This window comes from Rhagoletis zephyria, unplaced genomic scaffold (assembly GCF_001687245.7).
Source record: "Rhagoletis zephyria isolate East Lansing unplaced genomic scaffold, Rhagoletis_zephyria_1.1 Rzeph_scaffold_02874, whole genome shotgun sequence".
Taxonomy (NCBI): Eukaryota; Metazoa; Arthropoda; class Insecta; order Diptera; family Tephritidae; genus Rhagoletis; species Rhagoletis zephyria.
The window spans coordinates 51,646-64,441 of record NW_016159958.1 but is presented as its reverse complement, the minus strand read 5'-3'; the positions used below and the strand labels follow the sequence as shown (position 1 = coordinate 64,441).

General features: G+C 37.0%; 1 protein-coding gene across 1 annotated transcript; it reads right to left on the bottom strand.

Moving 5' to 3' along the window:
- Window positions 1-5,070: 5,070 nt before the first annotated feature.
- On the bottom strand, window positions 5,071-8,249 carry LOC108367940 (microtubule-associated protein futsch). Its single transcript, XM_017622654.1, has 2 exons — window positions 7,806-8,249; window positions 5,071-7,697 (listed from the first exon to the last, which is right to left on the bottom strand). Exon 2 carries the CDS (start codon window positions 7,684-7,686, stop codon window positions 5,671-5,673), a length of 2,016 nt encoding a protein of 671 aa, XP_017478143.1. The 5' UTR covers window positions 7,687-7,697; window positions 7,806-8,249; the 3' UTR covers window positions 5,071-5,670.
- Window positions 8,250-12,796: the final 4,547 nt, after the last annotated feature.

Below are 12,796 nucleotides of genomic sequence, written 5' to 3'. Positions count from 1 at the left end.
GCCACATTTCTGTGGCATGATACGCGTAGCTCGGCCTGTATGAATATTTAAATATTTCAAAGAAGGAAAAATATTATTGCCAAGATAAAGAACCCATTCCTTGATTCCTTTACATAGCCAGTTATTAAAACTCTAAATTCACCATTCAACCAAAAATTTGATCTCATGACTCTCATAGAAGGTGACTTAATTCGATCAAAAACGCTATAAATTATAATCGTAATTGCTTATATCAGCTAAAAGAGTATGTATTCATTGAATGAAAAAAAACATGGTAACTCTACCACTCACACGCAATAAAGATTTTCAGCGCAAACTCGCTTAAGTTTTGAAATTATCGCCTAAATTAAAATAGAAATTAAGTTTTTCGCACTTTGTAACTACTATTTTTATTGTTATTTTCGCCGTTGTCTTTCTAACAATTTTAATTGTTTATTATTCGTGTTTTTATGCTTGCTGTGCGCACAAGCAAATGAACTCTTGAAACTAGAGTGTCATTGTATATAATTGTATTTATTGCGACTTTCCTGAGAGTCAGTACGTAGATGAGTTTTACAATAGCCACAAAGCTGAAACCTGACCCGCTTCGCTTTTGGCTGAGAATTTTGGCTAAAAAGCATTCACAGCGTTGCTTACTGTTTACATGCGAGTACACTACATACATATACATAGTATGTTTGTGCATGAATGTTGCAAATATAGCAATCAAATGGCAAAATGAGCCACCAGCAACGTAAACCGTCAACTGAGTCGTAGACAGCGGATACCACCGCCTCAGCAGCTCAACAAGAAGTCACCAACCTACAAATTTACTCGAAACCACAAATTCAAAGATATGTAAATATGTAGGTATGTTAAACCATGTTGAAACTGAAGTACAGTTGTATTTCACATTAATTAACACGGTTTTAATATAACAGTAAAAAAATAAGATAATTTTTTCAGCACTTTTACGCAATTGTAGTAAGTCTTTTGCCACTCACTTAAATTTTTACTGTCTGCGAATGCTACACACTCCAGGAAGACTTTTCACTTCACACTTTCGAAACGTGCGAAAAGTAAGTTATTTTTAAGCATTTTTTAAGTATATTTCTACTGCATTGCGAAGAAATCCTTTTTCTTAATATCATTCAGTGCATTTTGTGCAAAGGATTTGCTAAAGAATAAAAAATCACCAGTAAACCCGCATGGCGTTAAAACGCCCAAAATTGAATTTCAAAAACTTAAAAAATATTCCAAATGTTAGTCAGGGTTATAAAAGATCCGAGTGCTATATTTGATCAAAACCGTGCAGCCGTTTCTGCGTGAAGATCAGTCTCGGATAGTGCATGTTTTTATTTTCAACGAATGTCAAATCACCCCATACCGATGAAAAAAGTTACTAATTAAAAAAATAAACTTTATCATACATCTGCAGGGCAGGGTCTCTAATTTGACCCCTCATTTTTGAAATTCCTTTTCAAAAGTATTCTCAAACTAAAATCCTCTCAAATCTCTTTCGTCTGACATTGTGTTACACATGTATTTCAATAAACTGATGAACTAATTCATTGGATTAGAGAATGAAATAAAATCAAAAAGGTTTTTTTTTATTTTTAAATAATTTTTTCACTAGTTGTTGCATATTTCAAGCGGACATATGCATATGGGGCGTTTCATACCAAAATGGACGGGGTTTGCACTTCATGTGTTTGATTTGTTTCAAATTTTTAGGGTTGATGGATAAACATAAATAACAAATAAATATGAAATTTTAAAACTTTACAGCACAAAAACAAATCGATTTAAAAGTTTTCCAAATATCTGGAGAATTTTTTTAATTTTTTAAGAATTTTTTTGAGTATGCAGTTTTGTAGCCAATTCTAAAAAAAATTGAAAAAATTAGTAAACTTGGAATGTACTCATTTTACTCAACTTCGGCGTAGAAAAAAAAATAATAACACAAATTATTGTAGAGTGCACCCCGTAATAATTTACTTAAATATTGCGTAATACTCAGAGCTACCATTGTGTTTTTTTTTTCAATTTTCTTTGATGTGGCATATTTTCAAAAACTAATTTTTTTATCAAAAAGTTTGTATGTGAAAAATTTTTCAATAAAAAAAGTTTAAAGAATATTTCTTTTCATAGAGAATTTTGATGTGTGTATGTGTGATTTTTTTAAAACTTTTCCCTCGCTCCGTTCTGGAGATATTTGGAAAACTATTTAAATCGATTATTATTTTTTGGTTAAGTTACTATATCGCGAACCGTCTTCAAAAGAGTCACAACTCAAAAGAATACGTTTGTCAGAAAATGCGAAAACTATTACTTAGCACATGATAATCATACGGACAAGGGCGACTTTACCTTAGGTTTTTTTTTAACAAATTATTACAAAAATTTGCTTTAGCTTTTGCTGAAGGGTACATTTTTAGCGCATAATTTCAAAAATGCCAAGTTTTGAGTTGTGTCTTTTTTGAAGACGGTGTGCGATATGTTTTCAAACTGAATATACATATACATATTTCGCTCCGTTATGAATTTTAACCCTTTAACATACAATATTTGGAGGTTACGAGGTTACACTATATTTGTCCTGAGTTGGAATAATTCCGCACCCATCCCTTTGTTACACAGTGGGATAATTGAAGAGAGACCACTACACCCAGAAAATCGACAAAAATCTAACACCCAAATTCATTCAGGGGCTGGAGTTCTAGCTTTAATTTAAGCCTAAGTGGAAAGTTCCATCACCTTTTGTTTCTTTCCTAGAGCTTCCCAAATATAAAACCTTGAGTTAAAAAAAAAAATACTGTTGTATGGAAATTGCCGCATATGTGGGCGGATTTGGTTTATATTAACGCCTTATACTAATGTTCACTAAAGAAGCTTGTGTTCCAAATTTGAAGCCTCTAGGTTAATTTTACTATATATGGCCAGCTTTTTCGTAGCCAGCGTTTTCCCACTGTGCAATGGTGTCATTTAGCCCAACTTTAAATATAGAGCAGATTTTATCTCCAGTAGACAAGGGGGCGTGGCACCTCCCATACAAGAGTACTGGAACTTGGTATGGCATGGTGATATGTAAAATCAATTGAGTAGTCCACTTGCAAAGTGCGCTATGTGAAATTTTTTCGATTTTTAGTTTTTGGTGGATTACGTACCAGTATTTTAAGTAGCTTCATGTCCACTAACAACACAGTACAAAATCTTTTTATATTCTGAAAAAATAGCATCAAATGTTAACTCTTCTTCCAAAAGTCGCTATCATACTTATTTATAAACTTTCAAAAGTATCCATCTTCTGATGAACTTAGAAAACTGCTTTAGGTCGTATAGAATGTTAATGTTATCTTATGTCATGTTATGCTATGTTATAATTTTATAAGGGTCTTATTTATCCAAATTTCCAGGTAATAATAGAAAACATTCAATTTAAATGTTAGTTGTTGTCGTAGTCGTTTTTTCAAATTTATGGCTTTCTATTATAAAATCACATAATGCTGTTTGCAAGTGGACTACTCAATTAAATACTCATAGAGAGCCGCCACATCTTAAAAAAATTAAAATCAATTTGAATTAAGGGAATTATATATTTGAAATTTATATTTCAATTTAAGTGTTAGGCGAAAGAGGCTTAAAAAGGTTGTAGTTTCAAAATATATTGAAGAGGTTGCCACCTGTTTGAAAAGTCGAATTCAAGTAAATCGTTCGCAAGCTCTTTATATGGAAAATTTACATATGGGTCTCATACGAAAAATTGTTAAGAAACCTTAAGATTGAACACTTAGAATATTATTGTAGTGTTTACAGGGGATGCCATCTGTCTAAAAATTTAATTCAATGAATTTAAATGCATTATTATAATATGGGTATTAATCGAATTGATTTTGAAAAAGCTTTATTTTTAAACTACATAAAGGAGGGTTGCCACCTTTTTTGAAAAATCAAATTCTACTTAAATTAGGTGAAGTAGGTAATTGGAATATGTATCCCAATATAGGTGTCAGGCATTGTGAAAATATTTTGTAGTGTGTTGCCAGCTATTTTAAAAGATGAGTTTAATGAAATTATATGCAACTTAAAGTGTCAGACGCAAAAGTGTTTAGAATTCTTTGCTTTAAGGTGCTTGAATAGGGTTGCCACCAATTTTAAAATTATATTCAATTAGTAGGTTAAATAATTTATTACAATATGGGTATCAATCGAAATGGCCTTGGAAAGGTTTTATTTCTAAGCTACTTGTAGCATGGTAGCCATCTGTTTGAAAATCAAATTCAACGAAATAAATTTAAGAAGGTTTAAAAAGATAAAATAATAACTTTACTGATTTGAACGATTATTGCAATATGGCTATCAATCAAAATGCGCTTGAAATGGCTGCATTTCTAAACTACATACGGCATGATTGCCACCTGTTTAAAAACTCTAATTGAGCCTTAACTAAGCGAATAAAGAAATAGAAAATCAATCATAAGAAAAAGGTTTAAGGAAGTTTTAGTTTGAAAATATTTTGAAGAAGCTTAAAAGAGAAATTTAAGACCTATGTATATTTTTCGCCGAAATTAGGTATGTAGATATGTTGAGTTTTAATCTACCACGCAGAAATTTATACACTCAGTGAAGCGGGTGAGGGCAATCTAGTATGTGTTATTATAAGCTAGTTGAATAGGAGAAGATCGAATGGCCCAAAGTTTGCAGGGACTTCAGAGACGGCCACTTGAATGGTTTTGTGTTAAACACAAATGCCAAAGAAGTATCTATAAATTTATTTTTGTAAACATAAAACTGATAACCTCTATCAACTTTAACGCTTTTTCTCAGCTAAAAAGCAAGTCGCTTTAGCATCTCATCTGTCCAATAAATGCCATATATGGACGCTTAAAACTTTTGTCGATCATTTTACATTTTTTTCCACATAATTTAAGTCACACTTGACGCCTACAAGGAACAACATTACACGAAATCAACTACGTTGTGCTTACGACTGACTTAATACATTTTATTTTTCAAGGGCTGATCTCATCTTATTGCCAGTGGGCATGATCTTCGAGGTGTAAAGAAAATGCAAATTCATAACACTTAAGTTTTCGTTATACTCATTATTATTAAAATGTTGAGCAATTTTAATTCGTTTTTTACATACAATTCGTTTTTATATTTGGATATGTGTGTGTCTATACATAAATATGATTTTCGTTAAATAGGTATTAGGGGTATATATTAAATGAGTTAATTAAAATAAATTTCTCTTTTAGACACATTTCATTATTTTAATATTTTGACGTTTGCATCGTTTGATTTTGCTATGCACTATGTGCAGTCGTTTGTTGCATATTCGAAATTATTAAAAATCAGTCAATTTTTTTTATTCGAGTGAAGTAGTATACAGGGTGTCTTAATACGGTTACCAGCTGCATTTGTAGCATATAATTCATTCATTGTGATTTGCGAGCAGATTTGGTTGCGAAAAGCTATGAGCAGCGTAGGCGTAAATCGCAAGCTGTGATAATTTAATTGCGGAACATTGTTTCGATATGTCTGTGTTGCGAAACTCGTAAGTGGTTTTAAGAAAAAAAATCGTAGTTCTCATTGACTCCCGCTAGTGTCTCCACCGCCAGCCAGCTAGTACGCATAACACAAAAACAACCACGCTAACCATTTATCTCCCCTGCACCGAGCAGCTGCTCAACGCCAGGGTATTTTGATCGGTGAACGTGAACGCCTCTGCGTTGACACCAGCACACGCTGTTGTGGTTGCTGTTGCTGCTGCTGCTGCTGCTGTTGTTGTTGCGAACGATTCTGGTAATTCGCGCTGCCACCGGCTACGCGCAGCACTTGCGGTTGTGGCAAACGACTCATCGACGTCGGATACCCGCTTGCGCTGCCGCCCGCACCGCCAATAGTTGAGTGAACTGGCGTGCGACCCATGGAAAATGTAGTCGTTGAAATCATTTTATTAACGTTGGCGTTGCCATTGGCAGGATGCAGCGTCGCGTCACCAAAAAAAGTGTGCTTTGGCTGTTGAAGTTTGCGCAGCGCCGGCTGCTGATCCGTGGTCGATCTTGATGTCATTGCCGGTGTCTGCTTCAACAGTTCATAGCTGCTAAGCGCGTTCATTTGCAAGGGCGTGGCAAGTGAGTGACGTGTGCCGGGTGTGTTTAGGCGCTTCTGCAATATGGGCGAACCGCCCGCCACTCCGCCACCACCCAGCTGTATGCGCGTAGAGAGGCGACTACGTTGCAGCGGTGAACGCTGCGCTTGTTGGTTGAGCGCTGGTTTTACATTAGCCTCGTTGCATATTTGTACCAAAGTCTGGTATCGGCCACCTGCTGTTGTTGGCGCGCTGGCCTTAACAGCGCTGGAATAGCGCACAGGCGTGACAGTGATCGGCTTGCCCCAGTTGTGCAGCGGTGACTTGTCGCGGGCGCTTAATTTACTGGGCTTGTTCGCTTGTGTGAGACTCGCTGTGATGCTGGCTGTGCTGCGCGCTGTTGCACTTTGATAATTGTCCTGCGCGTTGTGCCGCGACGGCATGGGTTTAGCTACACCGACTGGCACTACACGCGGTGGCATGTTTGGCGATATGGAATTTTTGATTTCAATACGTATTGACCCCGCCGTCGCTTCAGGTAGTTGTGTGCCGCCCTTGTGGCGCTCTGTACTGGCTTTGATCGTCTCAAGCGTAGGGCGCTCCATGCGGAAAGTCTCGTTGCGTTTAACGGGCGAGCGACTTATTGCGCGTGATGTGCGCTCTTTGTTGTCACGCACTGGTGAGCGTGAATTAGGACGGTAATTTTCATTCGCAAAAACTAGGAAGTCAGGACGATTTTCCTTGGATTCCCAACGCGCGTGTGTCTCCACTTTCGGCGGTTCAACCTCCACAAACCAGGCGGGGTTGTGCGCGGGGTTTTGTTGGTTCTGTAGAAATTTCTCACGAAACGATTTGCGAAAACTATTCAGCGTTACTGTCTTATACTTGTCTGCGCTTGATTCCTGTTCGGCCGCCAACTCTTCATCCTCGTGCAGGTCCGCCTTGGTTTGCGTCTTCAGCTGGGAGAGCTGCTCCTTTAGTTGAGTGGGTATTTTGCCTTTACGATAGGTGGACGAGTCGAAGGGCTGATTCTGTGTGTTTGAGTTGGAACTGTGCGAGGAATGCACGGAGTCGTTACCGTTACTGCTGCCCTGGTGCATATCCTTCAGGCTGGAATGTTGCTCGTATAGGAAATTAAAAGGGTCCGACTGCGAGTCATAGTCCAGTGTATGCGACGAAGTCGGACCATCGGCTTTCCACTTGTAATAGGTGTTCGTTGCATTATCGCTGGGATGGTGTTCCAGAGGGTCGACGATCTTCTCAGGTGTCGGCGTCTTTTTGCGCTTAGTGAATGTAGCAAATTTGCTGAGCACTTTAGACTTCTTTGACTTCTTCTCCAACGTCGAACTATTCGACGAGTTATGTTTGCTCTGCTTGTCCTCCTCCTCTTCGTCGGAATTGAGTATGAAGGTGTCGCTGCGATTTAGTAGCGAATCTGCGCGTGAGTCAATCGATTCGCGACGTGTTGAGGTTGTGCTGCGTGCCGTGTGCGTTGTTACGTTGCTGGCCACGCTGCCGGGGCGTGAACTCGTCGTCGTATTCACGGGCGTGGTATCGCGCGATGAACTCTTACTGCGCGCCTTTGCGCGGAAATTGCGAAAGAACGACATTTGACTCGCGCCTGCGTGCACAACTAAGTAGCGCTTTTAAGAATAAATATGCGTAGGCGGCGCTCAAGTCAAGTGATTAACGACGAGTTAAAGTGGCTCTACAAGCNTTTGACTCGCGCCTGCGTGCACAACTAAGTAGCGCTTTTAAGAATAAATACGCGTAGGCGGCGCTCAAGTCAAGTGATTAACGACGAGTTAAAGTGGCTCTACAAGTGAGCGCGCAAACTCAATTATTATTGCGCCGCTTTTACGGCGATGCACAATTTCTTTGTCGAGTAGATAATTACAGCAATTATAAGTAATTTATCGTAATTTTAGCTGCACTACCGTAAATGGGTGCCACCGCGCGTCTAAATGCTGTCCGAGTGTTTGTCGCCCAACTGAATGCTTGTTGATCGTTTTATAATTTAACTTTTTTTAATAAATTTTTCTTTGTCATCGATTCGTTGTACTTTTCTGCGACTATTCTCTACCGCAACGCTACTTCGCCTCGCTTCGAATTCAATTCAAGTATGCGCTTTTCACGCGTTCACAAGCCGTCCGTTCCAAGTCTTAACACGCCCGCTGCGCTCAAGCAACTGAGCCAGGTTTCGCCGCCGCCGCCGCGGTCGGCTAGCAACTTGGCAAAAATAATTATTTTGTATCTCGTAGCTAGCGTGTGGAAACGTGTTTTAGCCGCGGAGTCGACAGAGAACCCGAAATCGGCAAAACACAAAACTCGAATTTCAACGCTAAATGTGGAGCTCAGAGCGCAGAACGCAGAATCGCTTTGACTGCTGCTAAGATTTTTTGTTGTTATTAGATATTATAGCTACGATGATTTGCAGCAGTCGTTCGTGATCAGTTGTTAAACTGCCGCTAACGTTTTTATTGTGGTTTCCCACCGCCGTTAGTCGTCGTCCACCGCGTTCGCTGTCTGAGGCTGCGCGCGACGCTCTGCCGCTTCAGACTATTTTGANCAGCAGTCGTTCGTGATCAGTTGTTAAACTGCCGCTAACGTTTTTATTGTGGTTTCCCACCGCCGTTAGTCGTCGTCAACCGCGTTCGCTGTCTGAGGCTGCGCGCGACGCTCTGCCGCTTCAGACTATTTTGACCATTTTCGTGGCGCGAACTTAATGATGACGTTGATGAACGGCGGGCGGTAATGTTGTATTTAAATGTACTTTTTTAACCTTTTTCGCGCTGCGTTTTAGCCTTGTTGTTGTGCTGCCTTGAATTGTATTAACTTTTGCGGAGGCGTACCAGAGCTTATAGTCTTCGCGGCGTGTCTGGCGGGAGTAATTCGAGTTACGATTTTTTTGTTCACTTTTCGTTCATGCTGTGTATTTGTTTGTGTGTAGGTTTCTATTATTTTTCTACAAAAACACAATTTCAGTTCATTTCGTGAGTTGTTTTTGTGTGTGTTTTCTTTCTACTATTTTCTTCTTTTTGACTGACAACGACAACATTGCATGCTTTTCTTTGGCGCTTGTTTAACTGCTCAGTAAACGGAGTAGGGCCCATTTAACTATGTATGCAACATACGGGTACACGATATGCTGTTATGTGTACATCTACTTTATAGGTTTCATGATTACCATAGCTTTTTCACTTTTCTTCAGCGTGCACACTTGCATAGTTACTTACACACGGCCATACATATGTATGTTTCTTTGTCAATTTGTGCCGGAATGTCTAACATGAAGTGCACTCTAATTAGACATGAAAAGCAGTTCATGTGCACAATAATCATGGCTTAATTGTGTTTGCAGCGAAAACCATAAAAAAATGCACCACCTATGTAAGATCGACTTTGAACATTTTGACGATCAAACGCTTTATGATCAGTTAGATTATTAGGGGTGAACTTTTTGCACACAACTAGGCTATGTTACCCCACGTCTCCATTTTCTACTAAATGTGTCTTAACATCTGTCAAATTTCTGTTTTAACTTTGTCCCGTTTTCTCATGTGGGCAACTTACTGTCTTAACATATCCCTTTCAAAATGGCATCAAGCCAATCAGATCGATCTGTACCCAAAGTAGATGGCGCGGTAAAATGAAAACTGAGTTGTCAAACTACGAAATGACAGCTGATGTTAAAACAGCAATGGTAAGAAATTCGGCAAGACAGATATGGTTTAACAGTGAAAATTTGCGGTCTCCACTTGACATTTCTGTCTTAACACAGATTTTTTAACAGAATCTGTAGAAGGTGGAGACTTGGGGTTAGGTTATGTTGGAAGGAGGCCGCCATTGGTGCCTTGTAATACCGTAAAAGCGAAGACCTTTATCCTCCCTTTCCGTAGAAGTGAAACCAATTAGTCGTTGATACAGATTGTGCTACTAATACGGGTATTATAACTGTGAAAGTTTGTGAGTGAATATATTTCAATGAATATTTGTATAAGACAGGTTAGCAAATCGGATATTTGTTGACAAGAATTTCCACCTTTTGCAAAAGTCAAAATCAATTAATATATCAAATAAAATAATACAACAATGTGGGTGTCAAACGAAAGCGATTCTAAAATGATTTATTTCGAAAATGGTTACTTCCTGTTAAAATAGTTAAAGTCAATTAATTTAATAAGCTCAATAAAATATAACAACAGTGTTTTTGAATAATGAAACGGGTTCAAAAACGATTTATTTCCAACATATTATTTTAGGGGGTGCCACCTGTGTGGCAAAATCAGTTCAAATTATAAGTAAAATAAAAATCTCTAATGTGGGATATAAAACGAGAGATTTTCCGCATGTTTGGAAATTCAAGAGAGTTTAAGGAAAGATTTATTTTTAAAAGCTTAGAAATTAAATTTTTTAGAGGATTGTCACCTTTTCAAAAAGTTAAAATAAATTTCAAAAGCAAGTTAGATAAAATATTTTAAAATGGGAATCAAACGGGAGAGGTTTTAAGAAAGTTGCATCTACTTCGAATACCTTTTTGCCGAGCATTGCCACTAGTTTAGGTATTTAAAATCAATTTAAATGAAGTCCTACTATTTATTATTATAAGTGTGAAAGTTTGTACACGAGTATGTGAGTAAACTCGGCTGAAGGTTTTTTACGGCCTGGATTAACAACTAACATAATTTTTTAGAGGATTTCCACCTACGTAAAAAGTTAAATTCTATTTTAAGTTATAAGTGCAATGCTATTTCACACTACAGATTGATAAGATTTAAGAAAGCTTTAATATCAAAATATTTAAAAAAAAATTGCTAGCTATTTAAAAATTGTAATTCAATTTTATCAATAAGTTAAATTAAATGAAGTGTTACGATATGAGGGGCCAACGAAAGCTTAATTTTTAAAATATTTTGAAGAGAGTTGCCACCTGTTTAAAAGTCGAATACGAATTCTTCGAAGGTTTTCATAAGGATGTCAAATGACTTTTAAGAATTCCTTATTTCGAAAGTATTTTTGAAGGGAGCGGTACGCCTTTAAAAGTTTTATTAAATCTAATAAATACAAACGAAAATAAAATAAACGAAATAGGTTGGGGAAATGTATATATCGAAAATATTTTTAAGAGAGCTGCCACCTGTTTTAACGTTCTGTTCCATTTAAGAAATAATATAAAATTTGTGACAAACGAAAGATGTTTATGAGAGCTTTATTACAACGGTTTCGAAGAGGGTTAAATAAACAGTTGGGTGTTATTATTGGAATCTCTTGAAGAGAACCAGAGTTTTCCGATCGAAAAATATAGACTTTCAAGAATTCTATACCATTTCTATATTTTTTTTTTCATATAAAATATATGAAAAACTGTGAGCGCTTTGAGCGACCTTTTTTATATATATATGTATATATATATATATATATATATGTATATATATTTTTTTTCCAAAATATAAAATAGGGGCATTTTTTGATATAGAACAATCGTTGGAGAATTTTTGGACAATTTGGGGCTTCAAACTCCATTTTTTCCTAAAGCTAATTTGGTGGTGTATGTGGCAGTTATAGCCTCACTGGGGCCGTCCTCTACATTGAGCCGTCAGACTGGCTTTCTGTCCATCGTGGCGACCAAATGTTTCAATGCCTACGAGGGAGTGAGCGTACCATTATTCAGCGAGGAAAGCTGGAGCTGAGCCACCTTCTTTTTTTATGTTTTTTGAAGTCCAAGATCAAGTTTACACAACACACAAGGCATAAAACTTGATAATGCTTTCGCATTACCGCCAGCGCGAGCTCATCAGCGTAGGCGATTACAAGGTGGTTGGTGTCGTATGGAAAGCCTTCACAAGCCGTACATGTGTATGGTATATCGCCACCGAGTGTGGATGGGTAGGGGTTAGGTCTGCTAGAGTATTCAAATCTTTTGATCTGCGATGGGTGGTGGTGGGATGGTAGTAATTAGCATAGAGCGAGCCAAAGAAAACTACGATTTCGGTCTTGGCGGCATTTAAATTCAGACAGTTGGATTCCATGGAAGGAAAGAAGGGCTAACCTCCAACTCAGCGGCTCTGACGATTCGTGAAGTGGCTCTTAAAAATTCCATCAGGGTACAATCAAGCCAGAGTTCTACTAGTGGCTTGACGATATTAAGGGCTCCATTTAAATCGGGGAAGAAAACCTAAAATAAATACCTTAAAAGCAATAGCTCTTTGAATTTAAGAAACATATCCACGAGAAGTTTTTTTCAAGGACCTAAGATGGCTTATTGGTCTAAAATCCTTAGCGTTGACTTAGAAGACTTACCCTTTCCTTAATTTACTCATTTGGAGTATGGCAGACACTGAGATATCAAAAATTAAAAGAAAATTAAATAAAAAATAAATAAAAATAAAAATAAAAATAAAATATATACAAAAAAAATTAAAATAAAATAAGTTTTTGAAACGCTAAAATATAAAAATGAAAAGAAATAAAATAGCTAAAAGAAGAAGTAAAAATTTAACTTTCTAAAACTTTAAAGAATTTCAAAAAATATTTTTTAAACAATAAAATCTAAAAATAATTTTAAAAAGTACAAAAATAAAATAAGTTTCTAAATATTAAATACATACCTAAATATACACATATTTTTTTTCAATTATAAAATTAAAAAATATAAGAAAATTATACTAAAGAAAGAAAAACCTCGGATCTCTCGAAATGTTTCTGCTGTTGAGTTCTAAG